This window comes from Idiotropiscis lumnitzeri, chromosome 1, assembly GCF_059441095.1.
Source record: "Idiotropiscis lumnitzeri isolate Australia: NSW breed Sydney's pygmy pipehorse chromosome 1, RoL_Ilum_1.0, whole genome shotgun sequence".
Taxonomy (NCBI): domain Eukaryota; kingdom Metazoa; phylum Chordata; class Actinopteri; order Syngnathiformes; family Syngnathidae; genus Idiotropiscis; species Idiotropiscis lumnitzeri.
Window position 1 is genome coordinate 11,436,006 of NC_142391.1, and position 25,220 is coordinate 11,461,225.

The following is a 25,220-nucleotide window of genomic DNA, read 5'->3' on the forward strand; positions in this document are numbered from 1 at the left end:
CTCTTTAATGTCCAATGAGACACAAACACATACAAGCTCCAGTAATGTAGATTTTTATTAAAACATTTTTTTCCTTAAATATTCTAACAGAGCATAAGGAGAACGCCAATTCTCCAATTAGAGTTCTTAACTTTGGACATATCGTTGTTCCTTGGTCTGAACGCATCCTTATTGTCTCAGCAAGCACGTTGAACCTAGATTTGCCATCCCATAATAACTTCAACATATTGTATGTAGAAAATTACATATAGTGAACATACAAGATTGAATATACTATTTGATCAAAAGACCAGAACCCGGAAAATCCTCAGACAGTACCAAACCCTCATATCAGTGCCAGCCTTTTATTGCACAACCCAACTGTTTACCAAGAAAAAGAAAATCTGTATTTTGACTCATGTCCATAGGGTGGGTTATAGCCACTGGTTGGATGGGGCGGTTCAGTCGGTCGGGCCTGCAGCTGACGGGGTGGGATCACATGTCAAGGAGCAGCACCCTGGGGTCCTCCACCACAGACTTGATCTTGCGCAGGAAGGTGACGGCCTCTCTTCCGTCGACAAGGCGATGATCGTATGTCAGGGCCACATACATCATGGGACGGATCTCTACCTGCACCGTCAACAAAACCAAACAAGTTAAGAAAAAAGACCTCCAACTTGCATCACAATGTTCATTTATTGATTGCGTTAAATTGATGAATTTAAAAATGTCCACTCAACTCTGGTTCCATTTTTATAACCCCTTTTAGAAGTGTAGAATTTCATACTAACGTGGAGTAAAGCTCCACCCTGTGGTGTTTTATGGAACTGCAGAGCTTGCAGTCCTGCTTTAATTTCAAACATTTGATTTTATAAATCTTCCTTAAAGTCTACTGGCTCTATCAATGTAGATGCTGAAGTTCCACAGGGAGAACACAAACCTTGCCAGCTACTGCCACGGGCCTGTCAAATATGCCATGCATGCCCAAGATAGCAGACTGAGGCGGGTTGATGATGGGTGTGCCGAACATGGAGCCGAACACGCCGCCGTTGCTGATGGTGAAGGTTCCTCCGTCCATGTCTTCCACTGCCAGCTCATTATTGCGGGCCTACAAACAAATATTCACATACACTTGAAATGCGGCTTTATCACAACAACGCAACAATCTTTACAATTCTGTTTTTGCAACATCATCCATCTATTTACCATACCGCTTAGCATTATTGCGGTCATGGGTGAGCTGGAGCCGATCCCAGCTGACTTAGGATGAGATGCGGGGTACACGCTGGACTGGTTGTCAGCCAATCGCAGATGACAAAGATGACCAAGCACTCATTTACATTTACACCTCTGGACAATTTAGAGCAGGGGTGTCCAAACTTTTTTCATCCAAAATTAAAGAATGCAAGGGCCACTTTAACATTCGCCACCTTTAATTTATTCAGCACACTAAAAAGAATTCACCAGTTTAGGTCAAAATATGCTAACCAATTCTGTCTTATTTTTATATGCAGTTTATTACACAAAGAGCTAGGTGAGAAAGCAAAAAGTCCATGACTTTGAACAACAGAATCATCTCCACACAGAACCAAAACAGCGATTTGCACTATGGTGACAGCCTTTAAATTAGCGTTTACATGAGCATCATTATGGTGTACTATGTTGAACATTTCGGATCTTGGTATTGAGCAGAAAGTGGAAGAATCTCCATTTGCTGCTGTCACTGAATTATATTTATTCACTAGGGTGTTGGAGACGTGCTAATCCATCTATGTTCTTTAGTTAGAGTTTGGAAAAATACCAACCTTTTCGCCCAACATATTGATGGTCTTCTCAATGTCGGCAAAATTCATTCCCTCAACATTCCTGATTACAGGAACAACCAAACCCTGAGGGAGAAGACACAAGGAAACTTATTGTCAGGTGTGCCGTTGAACGCTTCGCACGAGCGTGACACACACACACTCGATTTACCTTTGGAGTGGCCACAGCCACGCTGATGTCTACGTAATCCCTGTACACAATCTCTTTGGTTGTGTCATCAATGACTGGCAAAACAAAAGACAGCAAATGCGTAAACAAATATGGTCATGCAGCACGCAATTACTGTATTACAACTTTTACATGGATGCAGAAAGAAAACTGTCTTAGATTATTACTAATATTTTAAAAAACAAAAAAATACCCTACAGACCACCAAAAGTTGACTGTGGTCGCTCTAAGTAGGTCAGCAATGGAAAAATTCAGTAAATACATTTGGTGGAAGTCAGTGGTGGTTTTGAGGTTGACACTGAAAGACATCTTGACACCGTTGTACAGCATGCACTTGAGTCAAATAAAACTAAAGTGTGATGCCAGGCTATCTTGTGTGGTGAAGCCCATACCAGCATTGACAGCAGGTTGGTCAGTCAGAGCGAAGGCGGACGCCTTCACGAACGCCGACATGAAGCCTAACTTGATGTTGTGCTTCTTCAAGAAGGCGTCTTTGTAAGTCTTTCGCATCTCTGAGATGTTGCTACAGTGAGGGAGGCAAGGAAAAGTTGCAAATGAGCCAAAGAAAATAAGAATAAATAAATAAGAATATTTACATGTTTCAAACAACCTTCGCAAGGTCACATTCAAGTACTTTCAAAACATTTAAAATTGTTCAGGTACATAACGTGTACACTCCAATTATTTAACATGAGAGCAAAATATTTGAATATCACTGGCCTTGGGCGGAATTCTCCGACACTTTTAAGAGGACCCCCAAAAACGGCATGTTTGTTCAACCATTCACATTACACCGTAAAAAAATGAGCAAGCCAATTTCAACACTTTATATTAGTCAAAAAATTTGCTAAACAATAACTCCCACAGGTGCCAATGGTAGAAATTTGTGAAAAAATATAAAATTAACCAAATCGTGACATAGGAGGTTCTCGCCCCACAGCCAAAATGTGGAAAACAATGTATTGCAGTACTGTAGTTAAATTTAAAAATTGAACCTTATACAGATTCACAAAACAGAGTGCATTATATTAATTGAATTTTTGAAAAATAATTTTGATGATTATAACTAACAGTTAAAGATCCAAAAGTTTGAATTTCAAGAAATTTCAATTTGGCTACGTAAGAAAAAAAAAAAAAAGTCCAAAACACTTTTATGAATAGAATGTAGGAATCGGTCTTGTGAAAAGTATTTTACTTTAATGAATATCATATATATATTGACTATTTTTAATTTAACTAGTGTAAAAATGTAAGTATATTCAAATTTACTGGCCACCTGTATAATTAAAAAACAAAAAAAGGGGGCGGGGTAGTTACCCTTTGTGCTTCACGCACTGAAGGGTGGCTGTGACCATTTCAAGCACTAAATTTAATTACGGAGAAAGCCTTGATATCAAAAGCTTGCACGTCAATCATAGTCTGAGGTGATAATTTTGTTTTTTGCTTTCAGGTTCAGCAATTTTATAACACACTTGATGGGTAAGACATCCCAGCCAAGTGTCACTGTTGCGCTGGTGCTTGCAAGCACCTAAGGTTGAATACTTCAGGAAATGTTTGTTTAATGATGGAGTATTTATTGTGAATGTTTGTCAGTTATCATTTGTTACAACATACAAGAAGCTAAAAAAAATATATAAATTATTTTCTCCACTTTAGAACAAAAATAATGGCCCTTTGGAAAGCTACTGCGATTGGCCGGCTAATCATTTTACCTTTGCTCTTTCACTTTTATCTTTCTTTTTAATTGTTTGTTTTCCTGTCTGTAAAGCTCTAGGGTTTCTCTGCTAACACAATTAGCCCCTCCCAAGACACAGACTCTGTGAGAAAGGAGAGAAGAAGCGATAAAAATCTTCACTTTCTAGCACGTGTAAATCTTATTGGGCTGACATAAAAGCCCCTATCAGTGGAGGCTGCCCTTCCACTCAGGGCGCAAGTCTCTGCGGGCCCCCGTAGATGCTGCCGCCTCGCACGCTGACCGCCTCCTTCGGCTCCAGATGAGCCAGAGCCTGGGAAGTCTTCCTCCAGACCGTCAATGTCAATCCAATTAGGACACACGGAAAAGCTTCAATAGCTGAAAGCTGACACCGCGCATTTGCCGAGGAAAGAAATCCTCAAAGTGTCCTCATGAGCAGCGGGGGCGAGTGCAGACAATAACATTTCCTTTTAAATTAATAAAGCCTGTTTTAACATTTCTTATCTTGGTTTTAGATGGATTTATGACCAAATATTTACATTCCGGTGTTTCAGACGGGGATTCGGTTTCAAAAAGCTTTTTCTATTGGGCAGATTCCAATCTATAACCATTTGAGTTAGTATCAATTGCATTTACAAACCCACAGTAGCGCGCAAGCAGCTACTAAGACTGTTGAGATGTTGACTGTATTTTGCTAGTTGAAGAGCATATGAATAATTAAGGGTGGGCAAAGTTTTATGCACAGGGGCTACAACTGACTAGTCTATTGTAGATGAGCAAAAACAAAAATTATCTAGAATGTTACTTTTTTTTAGTTGCATTTCCAAACCTGTATTATTTGCAATTCATTTACTTGTAATTAGGTTAAAGATAAAAAAATATTTTTAACCTTTTACTTATACATAATTATTCATTCATCACCCAATTGCTAAATGATCAATTAACTAAAAAACAAATGAGTAACATTTTTTTTTTTTTAAATTAGCGCAACAAATAGCTTGGTGGGCCGGATTTAAGAATGTGGCCCCGCCTCAAGCCATATTTTGCCCTCTCCTGATGTAAAGGCAAGGAAGGATGTTCACTTAACCAATTAAAGCTCCTTACCTCATGTCAATCTCATTAAAGGTAGTCAACATTGCGCAGGTGTTTTGTGCTTCCTTCAGCCTTTGGGCAATTCTCAGTCTCATGCGGTTCATCTTAACCTGAATTCAGAAACAGAATTACAAGTTTCAGCTAACCTTTTTTAACTCCATTATTAGCCATCAAAATCCTCTCCATGTATTATTGTTTGTGTACCCTGCTCTCCGTGCGGGCTGCTTTCGCTCCTCCATCCACTGGAGTCGCCGGTGTGGTGGGCTTGATGGCCGACACTGCGGACAAAGACACAGACAGTGAACATAAAATCTGTTGCCCACTGAGCCAAAGAATGATGAATCACGCATTCTTCTAGAATGTCAAGCGCGCAATTGTGAAGCAGCTCTCGCACAACACGGCCCGCTAACCTGGTTTGGAGTCCATAGCTTGCGCTGGCACGGGTGGCACAGGGGGCATCGTGGTGGGAATCGGGCCAACAGCTGAGGGGGGAGGAGGAGGCGGTGGAGGGGGAGGTGCAGCAGCAGAGGGGGCAGCTGCTGCGGGGGCCTCTGCTTTTGGGGCTTCTGCAGCTTGAGGAGCTCCAGCTAAAAAGGTCCAAGAGAGGACATAAGACATTAAGGTTTGAGTTCGACCACATATTACTTTTAAAATGGTATTTGTAACAGCCCATAGTTCAATGATTAAAAGTGGGTTTCAAATAACAGCTGGACGAAATCAAGTCACATGCACAAGTTGAGGTAAATGTTAACATATTTTCAAGTTTGGGTTAGCATCACATGACGCGGTTGACTGACTAACGTATTCATTGTGCTAACGAGAGGAGCCAAGCGAAGCTGACACACGAGCTTTGCTAGAATCATATTGTTTTAATAAGCCCAAATTTAAGAATTATTCACTTGGATGTCTTTTTATCATGGTTGTCATATGTATACATTTTTTTTTTTAAATGAATCAACAATTTATTTCAGGAGCCCATAAGTGGATTTTAAGTCGCTACACTTCTCAGTTCCAATTACAGAATCATTGGCAACAGAGGCTCATTTTGAAATAAAAAAATCATTATTGTATTAAAAAAGAAAAAGTAAATAAAATAGAAAACAAACAAAAAAAAATCAATAGTCTTATCTTATTTAATTAATTTTGAACTACACACGGCCTTTTCGAAGCTTGAACAGAGGCGTTCCTCCCTCGACTTTGCCTCCATCGGGAACCAAAAGCTCCACAATCACTCCGGAAGACGGAGAAGGAACCTGCACAGATGTCTAGTGGGAAAAAAAAGCAGATGAAATATTTCATATTTATTTCATATTTGAAGGTAATTTCAAATCTTTATTTGGAAAACTATTCGTCATTCTACTAGGTCACCAATACGATTTTAACCCAGTGTACTTTATTATTATATAGTCTTACACTGCTTTTACATGCCTTAAATAGTCCTTATAACATTCATTTACCTTATCAGTCTCAATTTCACACACCACCTCATCCTCTGAAACAGTGTCCCCCACAGCTGTAGGGAGAAAAAAATGTGTTTCACAATCCAAATGGTGACTCTACACAGCCCACAATAAAAGCAACCATGAAGTCAAGGATAAAATGAGTTACCTTTTTCCCACCGCACGTCCCCCTCTGTCACAGACTCCGCAAAGGCAGGGGTCTTAATGGTGAGAACTTCATCTCCTTATCCACAAAAAAAAAAAAAAAAGATTAAAATGGCACTCACAAATACAGTTCAGGTTGTACATCGTGTATGTAGGTACAGTCTGCAGGTGCATTTCAATAAATATTGTAGAAAAGTTTATGTGGGTTGTTCAATTTTAAAAGTGATAATCTTACAATCAACAAATACGTTTCAGAGACCAAATTCTGACCGGATTTCCACATTTTAAAATATTTTGTTGGTTGCTTATGTAAAATTCCGCTTCCTTGAATGGGTGAATTTGGGGGTTTTCGTTTGCTTGTAAAATGCCTAGCCATCTATTTTCAGTGAAGCGGAAAGCATGACAAGACAGGTAGGTGAAGTTGCCCACTTGTCTTAGACACTTCAAAACGGAGTCATGCTCCAAAGAGTGAGTCATCTGCTCAAAACAAGATGTGAAAACACACAACCAGTTTCGCTTGCTGGTCAACATGTTGAAACTGTCATAATTCCAAATATCTTTGAATGATTTTTGGCACTCAGGAGAGTTCTCTGGAAACAGAGGTTTTCTCACGCCGTCTTTAACCAGGAGGAAACTATGGCATTGGAACTAGTCAGCAGATTTTGGAGCTTGTCTATAAAACTATGGTGGAAAAGTGTTTTCCTGCTTGGTATGGTCACCTAAATTGCAGACTTAAGAACAAACGCGCCAAGACTTTGTCGGTGACAAACAAAATAATTGGCAAACTTCAAAAGTCTCTAACGCAACGTTTTACGGACAAGACAAGAAAAAAGGCGAGGCGCATCCTTATCGGACCGTTCTCATCCCTTGTTCAACCAGTTTGAGCTTTTAAACTCTGGGAGACGCTGCAGAGTCTGCTCTTAATAATTAATGCTCAGTGCTTTTGATGTATATAATCTTACCTATAAGTATCTTTTTGAAATTTCTTTCTTTCTTCCTATTTTATATCAACATTGTTATTGTGCTTGGTAGGACTAAGTCAAATTTCCACCCTGGGTGGAGAATAAATATTTATTCTATTCCAAACCAAACAGGAAGACTGAAGCCCAGATTCAAACTCCTAACCTCAAAATCATCCAAAATAAAATAAAGAAATACTTCACTAGATGTCGTTAATCTATACGAGTTTCACTTTTTTTTTTAAATTAAGATACAGGAATAGTTTACCATTATGCTTTGATTTGTGATACAACGTACACATGCAGTACATATGCACATACAAACATTATACACAGATAATATACTATATTATAACGAGACATACTGTAGGCAACAGAGGTCCTGAAGTAATGGATTTGGAAGACACTGGAGCGTGGATCAGATTTTCTTTAGAAGAGAAAAAATATATATATATTAAAACATGTAGTACATTGATTTAAATTTAACTGTTATTCATGCACAAAACGACCTATTTCTGCCGTATAATGACATGAAATTTTGAAGTCCACCTTATACCAAGCCCCCCCCGGAGCATCTGGGTGAATTATGGGCGTGACTTCTGGTACAAACCAGTACCGTTTTGTTTACATGGTAACTGTTGGCATGAGGCCAATTTGACGGTTAGAGACTTAATGTAGGATGACCCAAAAAAAGAAAAAAAGTGTTGCATTATTTACACTGTATGGTTGCAAATGGTTGCATTTTGTTGAAAGAGGTTGAACACAGCATTACCCTTAAAGCAGAAGTAGAACTCAGCCCAAAGCATTTTTTTTAATTCAAATAATACACTCCAGGAAAACTAAAGCCGCTGTGAAAAATAATGCTCAATGCTCCTTCTCGAATCTTAGAGGAAGTCGTGCTCATAATTATTACTATGCCACAGCCCTCAGGAATATGGTGGGCAGGAAATATGCCTCTGAAAATGGTTAATAAAAATAAATTTAAAAAACAACAACACTATACTCCTATACCAGGAAATGCGAACATTTGCTCATATTCTACAAGGACTACATGTTTTGCCTTTCTAACCACTGCGCTTTTCAAAGCCCCTGTGCTCTCTTACACAGAGTTCTTGGCAGGGAAAGGGTAGCTCGTTGATATAGCTGCAAAGAAAAGGACAAAAAAGACGTCACCAACTTGACAGGAGCAACAATATCCAAAAGCATAAATGTGGACTTGACACATACCTGCTGCGCCTCTGCGAGTCAACACATTATTTCCCTACGGAAAGACAAAATACGATAAAACAACAGCATAGTCAACGGCTAAAACTGACAAATAACTATTGGCTGAAAAAAAATCCATGTTGGAGAAAGCAGTGAGGTAAACTTCCTAAGGATGATGAAGAAAATGGTCTAGCAATTGGCAGTTTTGGAAGTTAAGAGCTGATCAGCTGCGAAAGGCTAGCGACTCAATGTAAATGCCCAACTAAAAACAGAGTTACTTGTGAAAAAAAATGTAAGTATAGTGAACCGCCCCCTAATTACAGTGGGCTATTTAGTTGCGTGTTTTTGGTTTTCTTTCCGATAGATCCAACTGCAACAGGTCGGTGCCAAAGCATGCTTCCCTAATAGGAACGTAGTGACTGGTGTCAGGGAAGTATGTTCAAGTGATAAATATTCTAAGCTCTTCCTATGTCGAGGGGGTCCTAATCTTACCCGTGGTTGTTATAATAATGGAGACACATCCCTAAATGTGTATGTTTTAGCTACGCCGAGTGGCTTTAAACATTCAAGCTAAAAACTGGGGTCAGGTGGTCTAGTTGGTGCTTCAAAATTGGTATTGCTTAAGTTTGCGAAGCAACGACATACACACCTGCGTCCGCACAGCCCTGATGCATTTTTCTAAATGCAAATCTCTAAAAGTGTCGTGTTGTAAGATGAGTTTTAAAACATTAATGCTTGTATTGTTTAATGTATGCAATTCTAAGCAATAATATTTTTAGTAGGTACTAAGTTGCTGTTGATTTAACGCCAGCCAACAATCATCTTACAGACACACGGAAGAAACACGTTTGCTGGTTTCAAGTGAGTGACACACAGCCACGCTCCCCCAAGTCATAAATACCGTGCATATGGTAAGGCTGCAGCTTTTGCATATTTTAGCTTTGGGAAGCCCTACTTAAAATTCTATAGAATAACCGAGTATTCGGGTTTAAAGAAAATGCTTGCTGAAAGAACAGCTATAAATACAGAACAAAAAAACATGTCCTCTTGAATGAATGAATGAACCTTTTTTTACTTAAATTGAAACTGCGCTGGGCAGCAAATTATTTTCCCCTCTAGAAGCATCAGTAAGTGAGTCATCTTTGTCTATAAACTGCCATTGAAAAAGTAATCCAATGGCGCTCTTGACAGCCTATATGGAGCACTTGCTTGGCGGCCGCTAATGCTGGAGTTGCCGTTAAACTCTGACAACAGGCGTAATTAAATAGTTTTTTTTTTTTTTTTTTTTAATCCGCGTTAGCAGTTGAACTTGATTCCGGGACGACGATGTAAAGTCAGTGGTTATGCAGCGACACACTGTCGGGAACAACTCCAAGATAAAAGCATATCAAATTATGTATTATTTGGTAAGGTAAGGTTTATTTTGAGGTTGGTTTTATCATCGGGTTGTTGGCATGTTACTATATATAAATATGTATAGCATGAACTATTTTTGCTGCGGTTGGATTGACTTCTTTCTCATGATTACAGCTACTTGAAGCACAATAAATGCCTCAAGCATTTCTTTGGTTTAAAAAAATAAAAATAAATACATAAAGTACTTGAAGAACATAGGACTTGTTTCACCCCAAATATATAATAATAATAATAATAATAATAATGCCTTTATTAGTCCCACAATGGGGAAAGTACACATATATTGTCTTTTTGCAACAGTATTTAACCATATTCATAATTTCATGTGTACCTGTATATGAAATAAAGCTTGTGGGAATGCACGCACTTCATTCAGTCCATTAAAGTGAATGAGACGAAGCAAAGTCTTTCAAAATACAATATTCCTGTTTTTTTTCTTCATCGTTACACATGTCCTGCCCTAATTCCCTGCACATAGATGCACAGAGAATAAGACAGACAAAATGTAATCTTGCAATATCATGTAAAAGTGACAAGTTGCAGCAGTGATGAGTGTTGACAGTTGGGAGGTCAACCTGCAAGGAGATGGGAGGAAACGGCAGGAATAGCACCCAGGGTCAAAGGTAAAATGTTAGACGATGCTCCCGCTGACACAATCAACCTTGCAGGCAAACAACCACTAATGTGACCAGCACATTAGTTAAAAGATAAGCAGCTATAATATTTTACAATCAATAACCATATTCAATTCCATTCCAAGGTTTCCCCACCGTTTTCTTGCATTCACTTTTACTTTCAGAACATTGACATTCATAACGAAATACTCTATTATAAGCAATCAAGGCACGTGTCTAGTTAGTAATCAAGTTCAACCCAACCAACAAATTAACCTACAAAAGTTCGGTAATCTGACAATAGAACGTCACTGCTTGTCAGCGAGTAATGTAAAGTTGAATTTCAATATAATCACAACGTCTTAGAAATGAAAACCATTTAGGGCAAAACAGATGACATTCGTGCAGAAAATACATTTACACGTGCATGACGGAGAGCAATAAACACTTAAAAGGCAAGGTGTCATACTGTCCTTGGCTCACAATGTTACGGCCTGTTCCGTGGCCTACAGTGGCGGGGCTCATGCTAAAGCTAATGCTAGCGACGATAGCGGCGAAACCAGCACCCGCCCAAAGTGATTCCAATCGAAAGTAGGCTCCTCTTGTCGTATTTGTGCATTTTGGCCTACCTGGCGGATCGCAGACAGGGAGCGACCAATATTCCTGGAGAGACACCGGGAACGGGACAACATGATGGCCGTGTGACAGCTACCTGTCAGCGGAAGGGAGCGGGTCAAACAGTCGGACTAGAATGGAGGAAGCGTTGCGGGACAAACCAAGTGCGCTGAATTAAGAGGGGGGTTTGGGAACAAAATGGTCTCTACCATGGCAGAATTTGTTTTTTTACTGTGACGGAATAGCCACGGTTCTGGTAGGTCACGCCCCACTGCAATGTGATTGGCTTTAGTCACGGATTACTGCAACATAATTGGATGCTGTATCACGTAGAACACATCCTACCGCACCCAGAGCGAAGAGCGCAGTAGATGTGTGGTAGCGTTCTTCTCACAAACTCCAACCCAATTTAACCCTTCGCCCTCACACAAAATGATTTATATTATAGCTTTATTTATATCGGACATTTCATACGCAAGGCAACTCAATGTGCTTTACACAAGCAAAGACAACACCTCAAAGCATATATAAATACAAGGGTTAACAACATTTACAAGTAAAGCAGAAGCAGAGAAAACAAAAATACAGTATCTTACATTTTTTTAAGAGACAGTACGTTGACAACATCGGCCCTGTGACTGGCTGGCGACCAGTTCAGGGTGTAGTGCGCCTTTCGCCCCAAGTCAGCTGGGATAGGCTCCAGACCCCTCCCGCGACCCTGTTCAGGATAAGCGGTGTGGATAATGACATGACATGACACGTTGACAACATTGACAAAGAAACAAATTTCCAAAAAAACTTTCAGAATATTCAAAAGTAAAGAGTAAAGATTAAAGTAAATAAAATTATATAAAGTTGTTGAGAAGACATTAATCCGCATGTTTTTTAAAACTGAATTTAAAAGCGGGCTGACTTCACTTCTATTTGGAGTACATAGAATAACTGCATGACAGCTAAATGCAGCTTCTCCATGTTTTCTTTAATTTTAAAAAAAATTTAGAATACAATGCCTTTTCGTATCTGTTAGAATAATATTTAGAGGTTATTATACATTTGCCGTGATGCAGCTTATTTTAATATGTAGTGCATATAACATGTTGCAGTTTAATATAGTGAACTATGCTGAGTGTTTGCAGTGTGAGGGGTGATACAGGGAGACACCTCTACTGCAGAGAGGTGTCTGCAATTGGCGGGGCGGTGGCACTTCTTCAGAAGTGAGGATGAAGTAAACAACATCTTGAAGAGCCCTGATAAGTTGGCATCGAAGTCTGAAGCAAGCAACTGGGTCCTGATAAAGGATGTTGACGTCAAAGTCAGCTGCGATCCATGGCGACACCCCAATGATAAACCGGACTGAACCATCTTTTGAGAAGACGAACTGTACCACCCTTGAGTGTAATCTGATTTCTTGAAGTGTAATCTGATTCCCCGATGTTATAAAAGGGAATGTGTGAAAAGCATCGAGGAACAGGGGGGGAGATAAAGTTGTCAAATAAACTTTGTTAACCTTTCTGTCTCCACAAGAGCTGTTTGTCTCTCCTTTTCAGCTATGAACCCTATATGTCAAATTGGCGAACCTGACAGTATCTTACATACACACTCTCCCCCAGGCTGTATGTGACTGGAGAAGAAATACCTCTAAGTTGTATATGATTTGTCTGATCCCTATCTCTGACAACATTTTTTAATTAGATCACATAAGAAGGTTCAAGTATGCCAAATGAACTGTCATATAAGAACATTGTGTTTATTCTGTTTTTTATTCCCTAAGTGAAAGACTACAAGGGGGTGTGGGTGCAATGTATGACCCGTGGGCCACATACAGCCTACTGGGTTCTCTTCCAGTCAACAAGTATTCATCATTAATGCAAAAATAAATAATTTATTTGATTTACTGTAAATAATAAAATACATAATGTATTTTTTATTTCATTAAATCATCGGTCAATTAATTATGTGTTTATTTGAATCTATTTAAAATATATTAATTAATTATTTTTATTAAGGCAAACCAAAATGCAAAACTATTAGTAAAAAACGATTTAAAATAAAAAATAAATACAGAGTTAATTCATTACTTTAAATACAGTAGATGCAATACAGTACAAAATTAGCATGAATGACATTTTACTATTTTAACTAATTTACATATTCTGCAACGTCTAACATTGTTTTCCAACCCCATCTCAGAATGATGTGGTCCAACATGTTCGTTTTACAAATCCAACTTGACATTTTAGTTTGTCTTTTTTTTCCACTTGTAGATAAATCTTACAAAATTGAACATTTGGAAATCCAAAGGTTTCCTCAAGCATCGCGTGATGCATGTTGGCAGGTCCGACGAGCCAGCGCGTGCTGTCACTCAACTTTGCTCGTGAGTGATGCGTTCATGGTCACGCCTCCTCAGGCACTACAATGCATCTGCTCCTGCACTGCTCACATCAGAGTGAGCGTGAGGCCACCAGCCCGGCAACAGGTAAGGGGGTTCCTTGTCACTTTACCCGCTCATTTTTGTTCCAACCAGCTAATGTCCAAATCTTTCGTTCCGTTGTTTTGTGACTTGTTCTAGTTCTGAAGCAGTGATCACGTGACAGCTCAAACTTTTCATTTATTTCACTGTTGTCATTTAATTAGATTTAATTCTAAGACAGTGCAAGTTCCGTTTTGTAAAAATAAGTTGAAGTTAAAATAGTTTATTTTCCCCATGCCTAAAATTTTAACATTTCTTTCAGATATGTGTGCCTTTTAAAGAATAAATACTTTTATGTAAACTCCTTATACAGTTACTGTTTTGCGAATTAAATTAAATAAAAAAAATTCTAATAGTCATTTTCATGTGAAGTTTTGCATTTTAGAAACTATTCTAAATGTGTTCATCACTTTTGCTTTACACGAATTGTGCATCATTGTACCCTTTTTGCTGAATCAAGGAATAAGACAATTCCAGTATTTTAATGACACACACACTTACACACACACACGCGCGCGCACGCAGACACAAACACAAGCCTCATCGCTAATTTTACTTAAACATTATCGCATAATGTACAATAACAAATCAAAATTGTATTTTAAAAATTCCTTCTATTCCAGTTGAATTGTTTTTTTTAAGAATACACATATGGTCCATGGTAATTTTTTTTAAATATACACTATGCACTTGAAATAAAAGCCTACGAGAGGACACAATGAAAATGAAACAGAGAAGGGATGTTTGTTTACTGATACAAAACCAGAGTATACATAATAATTCGCAAAATAATTTAGACATGCTGTACAATCTTTTTCTGTGTTATTGCCGCAAGATCAAAAGGAGGAAACTCTTATTGCTCCCAATTAAGGTTTTGCAAATGTCATCGATTTGCTCATTTTGGCTGTGTGCAACATTCATTTTCGTGTTCAAGCATTATTGAAACTCTAAATCTACATCAAGTTAAAGGGTGAAGAAGTCTGTAACAGTTTGATCAAGATTCTTAAACCTATAAAAAATACGACAACCATAAAACTGATTAATCTTTTCGGGGCTTCCATTTCTGTTCGCAGAAATATCAGTAGATATTCTGAAATGTTGAACGTGTAAGGATTGTTTTTTTTCTTTATGCGACTTGAGATGCATTTATTATTATTTACATACTTACTTGAGATCCGCCTTCTCCATCTTTTCAGATTGCGATATTGCAAAGGGTGTAAAGATCTCAGTGAACATGAACCTCAGCCCTTCAGACCAGAGCATTCACAACTCCAATGAAAGCTGTCTGGAGGATGACAAACACAATGTCCTGCTGCCTTGCTTACGCAGAAACATCTACGATGAGCCACTTTCCTCTTACTCCAACGGCTCGATCATATCGCAACTTCTCCGGAAGACCATGCACGGCAAAAGAGCACTTGATGAAAGCCATTTCTACATTTCCAACTCTACTGCCACTGACTCTGGGCAGGAGGACCGCAGCAGTGTGTCATCAAAAGACAGCACGACGGAGGCATCCTCCCCCAATTGCCACATGTCTACAAGATGCAGCACCGAGGGAGACCCATCTACGACGGACCACCTTCAAGCCAAGCGAGCCAGAGTGGAGAACATCATCAGGGTGATGGCAGGCTCTCCTAGCAACAGGGCACATGGGGACAGTGAGCGGCCCGACGTTGATTCCCGAGACACCCGAGAGTCTAGAGAGGCATACCGGGAGAATAAACGCAAGCAACGGCTACCTCAACATCAGGAGCACAGCATTGGAGGACCGGCGAGTCGAAAAACTCAAGGTGATTGCGATGATACTAACACCAAGGAGGAGGAGTGTCACAAACTGAAAGAGCAACTCCACAGCATGCAAAAGCTTCTACGTCAGCTCCAGGAAAAATTCTTTCAAGTTTATAAGCAGGAAGGAGCAGATCCCGACGACAGGGCAGCTGTAGCCACTGATTGTCACACCCTGGTGGAAAGCAGCTACACGAGAACTGAAGATGGTTTCGAGAGGAAGAGTAGGCTGAGCTCAGAGTGTGACGATAGAAGTAAAGTAGTTGGTCATCTGGCTCACCAAAGAGAGAGTCAGAACCTTCGGGAAATCTTGAAGCAGGAGTTGTCCACAGCTCTGAATGACTGTGTCGACCGAGTATTGACCAAGGTGTCCTCATCAGTACACGATGGGTCCAATCAACAGCGAATGTGCCCTTCTCCAGAAGTGAGGATCAGTTCAAGTGTTGGTAGAAAGAACCAACAAGATGCTTCAATGCAAGAGCACCAGCAGACTGAAGAGAGTCCCACCAAGTCCCACTCTTTGGAATATTATGATAACTCCGAGGCACACCATGACCAGACTGAAGCACTCTCACTCGTCGTTCGCAAACCAGTGACAACACCTCTGAGTTCGGTCACCTCCACAGTGAAGCGGCCCTATCCAGTGCACCAGACGCCATTCCAGTTCAACTACAGTGCCCCCCTGCATGATAGTCAGATCCTGGAGCACCTTCTGAAGTACGGGCCACATTCTAACTTTGGGGCTCTCCACTGCATACCCCATTCAATGGACAGGTCCTCTCCAGACCCAGTAGATCTACCTTGGGACACCATTGCATTGAGATCCAAAGTGACACCCAGTCACCTCAGCCACCACCCTCGTTCCTCCGCCCTGGGACCCGTGACGGTCGACGCCCTCTGCCTCCCTCATGTCAAGCTAGAGTGTGGGGAGCTGCAAAATATGGCTGAGCGAAACCCCTACATGTCTCTCAATATATCCTTTCACCAAAGTAGCCATTGAGACAGAATGTCTGCTTTTCACCTACTCATGTGATCCAGCCTGTTCTCACCCATGGTAGGAGAACTGGCTTAAAATTTGAAAAAAATAAGAAAGTCGTCCATAGAGGTTACAGAATGTTTTTTAAAATCTTTTGAAATTGAAAGGGCAGACCCGCGAGAAATTACCTGTGAATGCTGAGAGCGTGTCTCACAGTGGTAAAATATCAAATAAGTAAATGAAATGAGTACAACAAGGAATGATAGATATCAACTTCAATGAGAAGACAGTTAGACAGTTGACTAAATTACTTTAATCACCTCGAAATTAACAACCAATCATTTATTTTTTTCAGATAAGTGGTTCTGACATTGGGTGGATACTTATGATCTATCTATCTATCTATCTATCTATCTATCTATCTATCTATCTACCTATCTATCTATCTATCTATCTATCTATCTATCTATCTATCTATCTATCTATCTATCTATCTATCTATCTATCTATCTATCTATCTATCTATCTAACTATCTATCTATCTATCTCAAACTCAACTGGGTGTGTCTGGGTCGCAGCAAGTATCCCTCCCCCCCAAACAGTTTTCCATTATTTAAAAAAAAGAACAACTAAACCAGTGCTCTCACTTTATTAATAACAAGTGGAAGAGGGCGTTTGCGCCGTTGTGGGATGGAACACTGCAGACTCTCGGCAAATCGAAGTGTCGTCCCTCATCCCCTTTAAAATCAGGGCGGTTGCGAGTTGCACATATTGTTCAAGTACAAATTGACTTGCTGGAGTCAGTGCATTTGATTGTCGCAAATTTTGCTTATACACGTAAACTGCACGATCACCCCTTGCGGATGATGCAGTCGGCCGTGCATGTGACCTGGGCAATTGGAAAACACCTTGAACTGTCAGACCGTCATACGTGTATTGGTAATTTCACCTCCCTTTTCTAAAGAAATCTTTTTTTTTTTTAAACAAATTAATTTGTTTAAAGTAAGGATGCTAGATTTTCTTTACATAATATTTCCTTGATATCGGGTTAAATTCAGTTTTTTGGGTGTGGGCATCCTTCCTACTACTACTCCTGTACTTCAGATAGTGTCCAAACTTTGCCTGAGACTAAATTAAAATCATCTTTGCTGGTTGCAGGCAAGTACATAACTCATTTTTGCCCTAATCTTCTCAAAACATGATTAATTAGTAAACAATTCAACACAATTGACATCATTCTTCATGAGCTTGAGATTATACACCTCCAGATGTTATGTTTCATATTTCCGATAGAGTGGCATCTGATTGGACGTGCAATGGAGTAATAGGAAGATAATTATTTGTTCCGAGAAAAGTAGGCAATAGATCTGTCCTAAAAAAAACAAAAAAACAAAAAAAAAACCCATTTTTTTCCGGATTAATTTTGAATAATCTCCTTGTCTTTTGACATGTTTGTAACATTAATGATTGTTGAATAGCTTGTTATTTTTTCCCTTCATGATCCGCACCATGATCCGTTGGGTGCAATGAACAGATCTGAAAGACAGCAATATCTACCACTACACAACTCTTAAGATCAATGAAAATAATAATTAGAAAAATATAAAAAAAACAATACCATTATTATGCATATCTCTCAGTATTCACGAGTATTGTAACATCTCTTAAAAAAAACATGTTTGAAAAATAAGAGGCGAGTCAATTACCGTAAATCAAATCAATATAGTCGGCCTATCGTTATATCGACACAATGTTTGGTGATGTCTTATGTTTTTATGCAACCTTCACTATAATTGAGCTTTGACTCGCTGGTCAGTTTTAGAACGGGCAGCGGCAGTAACTTCAAGGAGAATTTATTTCTTTGATCTCGCTCCCCCCTCCCATCGAAAATTACTGCATCTTCTTTAATCTGAGCCGAATAATGACTTTAAGTCCGCAAAAAGACAAATAAAAAGGAATACAAGGCTTTGATAAGAATTGCCAGGAACAAAAGCCAATTTTTCAAAGGCAGAGAAAGCATCGTGTCCTGTTTCAGGAAGCATCATTTTTTTTTCATACTTGAAAAGGTTCAGGATCTATTTCTCCATCATCATAGTGATGGGGGTGCATAGAAAAGGTCACATCTGAGTGCTGGTGGAAACCACAAGTGCCTCCCAACCACAACACTTGAGCTCTTGTCTTGAGTATATGTTATCGTGTACCTTTGTCAGAATGCACACAATTTTACAAGCGTACAAGATGACAGCAGCAGCTTTGACTTGTGTGAACACTGAAAGAAAGTCCGTAGGGGACAAGATGCTCCGCTCACATCCATTGCTTGATTACCTGATGGAGGAATTGATTTAGTCAAAATAAGTTGATTATGCGAGAGAAACATTTGATGGTGATTTTTTGGCGGCCCTGCTTCTCTTTGAACAATAGTACATTAATCTTTCATCCGCACATCTCCGTTTGAAAGGTAGGCTTTTCGAATAAATGTATCATGTTGTGGCCTGATGAAGAAATTTTGTGACCTGAGGCATGTTGGTGGACTACAGAGGAAATGCTCCATAACATCTTCATTGCCACAGGGGAGAAAAACTCAAACAGGAGCAGCGCTCATTAAATTGTTGTGTATAGCCCTTCTGAAAAAATATATATTTTTTAATTTCAAACTTAAAAAAAAGAACAAAGAAGCCAGAAGTAAAAATGAACCACCTGGAACTTTTTTTTTTTTTTTGTTGTAAAAATGAAGAAAAAGAAGAAGAGGGTGCGACATATGCTGGCTTTAAATTAGCTCCTCTTTGGTTTTAACAGCCAGCCATGAAGTGCTTTGCTTGCTAATTAAAAATCCCTAATCCAATTCGTAATTCTGTTTTGCCAATAAGCACATGTTCGGGTCATTATTGACTCGAGCTAGTCTTCAGCCAAATTAAATTTAGCTGAAGATTGATGCAACACAATACTCTGCTCTACTATCACCTTGCACTTGCACTGCTCTGCACGTTTCTATTTGTCCGTGTGTTTGTCTTAACGTGATGATGAACATCCAGGAGGGTCTCACCCCGAGTCACTTGAAGAAGGCCAAACTGATGTTCTTCTACACTCGCTACCCCAGTTCCAATGTCCTGAAGACATTCTTCCCTGATGTCAAGGTAATATACTCTACCTAACATTCAACGACCTCTCGGACCGTTTCTCTTGCATCTAACTCCCGGCATCAACTTGTCAGTGTGTGTTTGCGACTGAAAAGAGGCGCAGTGTGTCGGAGGAAAGAGACAAAAACGCAGAGGGTTTAAATAACAAAGCCGCTGAGCTGCTAGTGTGTCCTGGGGGCAAAGGGAGATACAGAGCCATTCTCTGTTTAAAAAAAGCCACTCCAGTCAGCAAATGGAGTGACAAAGGACTCTGTAGGCAAGGCATTGCTATTGAGTGTCAACAGAGTTGGTATTAGAGACTTGCTGGCCCTAAACAAAACATCCTGTTGGCCTCGGTCTTGTGTCCGTTCTTACAGCCGGCATCCGTTCTTTTTGTCTTTGCTTCGTTTCTTTTCACCATCATACATGCCGCGTTAGAAATTTCTCCCAAATGCTTCTTCTGTCCCCGCTTATCGTCCCTCAGTCTGGGCCCCTGCTTCCCAATCTATGTTGACCCCCGGGTCAGGGGGGAGGATGCTGTGGCGGCGGCCTGCAAACGTCTCCTCCTTGCTTACAATCCGGCGGTGGGAAGTGGCACGGAACAAAAGAGCGCTTAATCCCAGTGTCTGATTCCATCCTATCAGCCCGAGTCAGCGAGAGGGAAGCTTCCTTCTGTCCTTAGCACATCGCGTTCACACCAGTGGGAAGAAGCGTCTTTGATGCCTGCCCAGCCCTTAGGCCCTTTTTTTTCCTCTTTCACTCATCTTTCTGGATGACGAGATAGAACAACACGACTAATGTCAAGACTGTGATTAGAAATACACAGGCCTGGCAGGTGTTTTCTTTTACTCTGGACATTGATGGGAAAAGATCAGCGCAATTTGTGTCTCGTATAAATAGGCTGACAGACTATTTGCTGGAATTTTGCCCCACAGGTACTGAATGCAAGTCAATTACTGCGAGAGCCTTCAATAAGTCACATCTGCCACAAAGGCCATTTAATTGATTTGATTTGATTTAAAACCTTAGAGCTAATTCATTTTTATCGAAATGAAGTTTCAAATGACTATTTACTCTCAAAATTGTCATTTCTTTTGCCTTCTATTCTATTTTTCTTTTCCCTGTCTCCAGTTCAATCGCTGCATCACATCTCAGCTGATCAAGTGGTTCAGTAACTTCAGGGAGTTCTACTACATCCAAATGGAGAAGTTTGCCCGCCAAGCCATCGTGGACGGCATCAGTGAAGTCAAAGATATCACCGTCAGCAGAGACTCCGAGCTATTCCGTGCACTCAACATGCACTACAACAAGGCCAATGACTTCCATGTGAGTGCTGCTCGTCGGTCAATAAGTCGTCATCTTTTATGTTGCATGTTTTATTGTTACTTCAGCCCAGGAGGTTATGGTTTCATTGACATGGGTTTGTCATCTCATCTGCTCAGGTTTTAAAGAAATGATAGAGATTTAACTCTGTGTGATCTATATCTTTGCTGCTGTAACACTTCAAATTTCCCCATTGTGGGACTAATAAAGGACATCTTTATCTTTATCTTTAGTTATTTAGAGCCCAACAATAGCTTAAACCTCAAAGTCGTTTTATAGTCCCTAAAAGTGCTCTACGGTCGCTAGAATATGGTCATTTCAAACTCAGCAAATGCATTTTGCTCATTGGATCCAATTTTGTGGAGGCACGGTGGCCCGAGTGACCCAGTTTCACTTGATTTGTCTGAAAATTATTCTTTGTTAATTACAAATAATTCTTTGTTCACCTATCGTTGCCACGGATATGTGATGACAGGCAGAACAATTTAATGCTCTTCCAATTCATAAAAGGTACAACAAACCTGGGTATCTACCTGTTGCCAACAGAATAAGTCAGCCCCAAATATCATACTGCTATAGAAGTACGGCATGCTCAATTATGTCACAGGCTTTAAAAAGAACACATTCATGTTTGTTATTCAAAATATGTGCAAGAGCATTCACAACCTTCATTGTTGCTGACACAGTACTAAATCCAGGTCTAAAATCAGCCTGGAAAAAAGAAGGAAGACATTTGATTATCAAACAGCCTAATTGTTTATACGTGCCCTCAATGACGAAAAGCGCATTATATGGATGGATGTTTAATAGTTAATAGTTAAAAAAGTGTGAGGTGATCTGAAGACTATCTCTCACGGCTGTACGATGCAACTTCCAAGCCAGGAGTATAGACGTCGCGATGTCTAAGTTATCAAATTCAAATAGACATCGCAATGTAGTCAAACGCAATTTTCAAATCGTTAAGGCTCAATTTGGTAATGTCCTCCTCCAAAACAACTGCTTCGATCGGTTGGTAGGCTTTAAAAAAAAAGAAACACACACCTACACACACACACACACACCCCCGCACCCACACACACATACATTGTATGTCGAATTTTGTGAAGTTGTCTTTAGTGAACACTTAAAGATCGCAAGTCCAACGATTTAGTGCCGTAAATAAACAAGGCTAATTGAAGGTGATAAACTGTCTCTCAAATTAATTCAAGTTCATTTGCCCTTATTTTACCATGAGATTAATTTATAAAATCATTACTTGTATGTTTAAAAAAAAAATTAACGGATTAACTTAATGCGTTTGTGAATCGCATATGAATTAATTAATTGCAATATCGAGGGGGGGGGATGAAAAGTAATAATTTTTTTATTTTTCTAAATCATTCATCCCTGTATAGAAGTACATTTACAAATTGGATAGCGATCCACATGATTAGCGAAAAAATAGCCACATCATCATTGGAGCTTTTACGTTGCAGAGGCATGTCAGAGCTCCTGCATGCAACTGACTCTCTGCTCACCTACGTCCTCCTACTGACCTGTGTGTCACATTGCACCTGCGGCTTGCCAGCCTTTGCCGCCATTATCTAAACTTCAGAATGATGCTTTATCACACTGTGGGAAGAGGAAGCCGCAAAATCCCACTAAAACAACTCCGGATTAGAGGACCCGTACGCCTGAGCGAGGCCGAGATTGCTACTGATGCGGAATGCTGAGAAAGACGCTGTGGATTGCGAGGCAGAAGGCCACTCAGTGGGAAAGGGATGGGACCGTTTTCTTTACCTTGGGACTAAGACATTCCTTTCCCAGGGATGCTTTGTGTCAGGAGATGAGGGGAAAGAAAAATAACTAATGCCAACAACTGGTGCTGACCGCCGGGCCAGTTGATGGGAAACAAGACAGTTTTTGCTCAGCATCTTTTGCAACTGCATTATTCTTTTGTTGATGATGTGCATAGATTTACTGTAGAACAAAATGTTTGTCTCATCTCACCATTGTCATTGCTAATTATTTTTGTCTATTGTCTGATGTGTGTGAGCGTGTGCGTATACATGTGTGTGTGTGTCTATACTTGGAAAAATGTGAATGGACTTCTTTTCATAAGGAGCACAATGTTGGAATCCATTTTGATTGTATTGTGACTGCTTCTAAGAATTCTTATCTTTAATCATTAACTTTTCATTTCAACCTCCCCAACAATTTGTCTGCTGGGACCAAGGATTGGGTGTAAATGAGCAATAATTCACAATCAGAACACCACAGTCATATCAGTAGTTCAATTTTCGTATTTCAGTTTTAATTGCTGTGTTTCTAAGTAAAAGGAATTTAAAAAAAAAAAGGAAAAACACAGTCTGCCTCACACTTAATTGTGATTAAGCTGACTGAAATTTAAGGTTTCCCTGATTGACCGTGGGGAAAATTAACTCTAAATTGTTTTAGGTGGAAAGTACTAAAGGCAAATTTTTGCATCTACAAAATGCACAAGTGAAAGTTTGTCAATACAATAATAATAATAATAATAATAATAGTTATTATTATTATTATATTTTTTATTAGTTGTAGTAGTAATAGCAATAGTAATAGTAGTAATAATATAATTGTTTAAACAAATTAACAATAAGTAAAAACCTCACTGATAGCATTCCCAAAGTGCAAGAGCGCATGCGTATAAAACATTAGATATAGTTATTACACGATTTGAAGAAAAAGTTCAATAAATTAATTATAGGACAGTAAATGCTTATCACAAAAACACAACATCCACAGCCGAAGTCATGATCTTTAAAGTAAAAACTACTTCAAGATGCCTTACGTGCTTTAAGACTGGATTAGTTATCAATTACTTCCACTCCTTGCTCAAAATTCTTATCAATCAAATAATCTATTACTACTGTCCTCGAGTGAACAACTGAAGAACAACTTCACATTTAGCCTTCTTGTCAGATCAGGATAATTAAAACAGCTTTTAATGTCAAGAATTGCTGTACTGCATTTGTAATATGTGTGGCTAAATTTTCCATCACCTTGGCATACCGACATGCCGTGAAAGATCCTTAGGAGTGCTGCGGGAAATGATTAATTTCTCAAGCTCGATAGTTAATAGTGGTGGAACATTTTAGTTTCTATTTAACCTCGTTCTGTGTAGCTCTAACATATTAACTTAGTCTTTCCACCTCTCATCTTTTCTAGGTTCCAGACAAATTCCTCGAGGTTGCAGAAATCACTCTGCATGAGTTTTACAAAGCCATTTCTGTGGCCAAAGATACAGACCCCTCGTGGAAAAAGGCCATCTACAAGGTCATCTGTAAACTGGACAGTGACGTCCCAGATGAGTTCAAGACGTCTTCCTATTTGTAGGCTCAAATGGAAATCCATGATGACAAATATATTGTAGGAACTGGTGACGGGGGAAGTTAGTCACTTCAGTATTTTGATCATTTCTTGTAGTGCTTTTTACTAGTGAAGTGAAATGTAGCTGTTGGATTATGTTGGATGACTAGAGGTAGTTTGTTCATATTCTTGTTGAATCAAATGGAATGAATTATTGATACTTTTTGTGTATTATAGAGTTTGTGTTTACTTATATAATCTGCCTCAGTACAATTAGACAATTATTGAGTTTGTAGTAAAAATGCAATCCTTCTTTTCCAGTTCCATCAACTCGAGGTGAGCCCTTTGACTGTATCGCCTTGATCAACTATGGGTGAAGTTAACTTACTGTTATTTAAGAACAAATTGTAATTTGTAATTGAAAACAATAATTCATTGTTTTACTGTATTTGTTCATTATGACCATCCCTTCATTGTCAACTATATTTTAGCTTGATCCTGATTTAGATGGTTTTATTGAGACTCGTATATATTTTTTTTCCATTGCTGTGTGCTGTGAGGGGGAAAAAAAAAAACACGCACTTATGCTGTTTGTGTCATGTTCTGTGATTTTGCTGTACACGAGTTCCTTAACATAAAGTGCATGTGGAAAGAAATGATTTATCATAGACAAAGTTTGGAAATGTAAAGTACAATCACTTCCGGATATTTCAGTAATATACATTGTAATGGATAATACCGGAATTAAAGAAGCTCTAAATTACCACATAACTCCACTGGTTTATGTTTTTTTTCTTCACAGTAATCACTCATTGAATTCTGTTCAAAAGCTTTCTTTTCAGCTGCACATGTTGAAATATGAAAATACTGCGTCCAGGCCCCGAGCCCTGAAGGTGCCTCTAATCCACGTTGACCCCAACTATTCTGTCCACATTGTTCCCGTAGCCAATTCAAGTCAACTTTCTAAGGCCTGCATTCATTGTGCGGCCACTGCGGATGCCGACAAATGCCATTTTCTTAAAAAACAGCCACAATGCATTCCCTCCTCAT

The 25,220-nt window shown here is 39.3% G+C and overlaps 2 protein-coding genes across 2 annotated transcripts; one reads left to right on the forward strand and one right to left on the reverse strand.

Annotated features, from left to right (window-relative positions):
• Positions 1-37: 37 nt before the first annotated feature.
• dlst (dihydrolipoamide S-succinyltransferase) lies at positions 38-11,373 on the reverse strand. Its single transcript, XM_088316543.1, has 15 exons — positions 11,185-11,373; positions 8,547-8,580; positions 8,423-8,462; positions 7,685-7,746; positions 6,365-6,439; positions 6,214-6,269; positions 5,913-6,021; positions 5,167-5,343; positions 4,961-5,034; positions 4,769-4,866; positions 2,364-2,494; positions 1,954-2,027; positions 1,785-1,868; positions 920-1,087; positions 38-609 (listed from the first exon to the last, which is right to left on the reverse strand). Exons 1-15 carry the CDS (start codon positions 11,245-11,247, stop codon positions 475-477), a joined length of 1,380 nt encoding a protein of 459 aa, XP_088172669.1. The 5' UTR covers positions 11,248-11,373; the 3' UTR covers positions 38-474.
• A 2,222-nt stretch (positions 11,374-13,595) lies between these two features.
• Positions 13,596-24,869, forward strand: prox2 (prospero homeobox 2). The gene is made up of 5 exons (XM_088305679.1): positions 13,596-13,646; positions 14,837-16,401; positions 19,431-19,538; positions 20,652-20,846; positions 24,030-24,869. Exons 2-5 carry the CDS (start codon positions 14,875-14,877, stop codon positions 24,195-24,197), a joined length of 1,998 nt encoding a protein of 665 aa, XP_088161805.1. The 5' UTR covers positions 13,596-13,646; positions 14,837-14,874; the 3' UTR covers positions 24,198-24,869.
• The last annotated feature ends 351 nt before the right edge of the window (positions 24,870-25,220 follow it).

Coding starts and splice junctions, on each gene's coding strand:
- dlst (XM_088316543.1), bottom strand. CDS start 11,247: ATGTTGTCCCGTTCCCGGTGTCTCTCCAGGAATATTGGTCGCTCCCTG. Junction 6,022..6,213: donor GTGAAATTGAGACTGATAAG/GTAAATGAATGT, acceptor TTTTCCCACTAG/ACATCTGTGCAGGTTCCTTC. Junction 610..919: donor CCGTGGCAGTAGCTGGCAAG/GTTTGTGTTCTC, acceptor TTGACGGTGCAG/GTAGAGATCCGTCCCATGAT.
- prox2 (XM_088305679.1), top strand. CDS start 14,875: ATGAACCTCAGCCCTTCAGACCAGAGCATTCACAACTCCAATGAAAGC. Junction 19,539..20,651: donor CATTCTTCCCTGATGTCAAG/GTAATATACTCT, acceptor CCCTGTCTCCAG/TTCAATCGCTGCATCACATC. Junction 20,847..24,029: donor ACAAGGCCAATGACTTCCAT/GTGAGTGCTGCT, acceptor CATCTTTTCTAG/GTTCCAGACAAATTCCTCGA.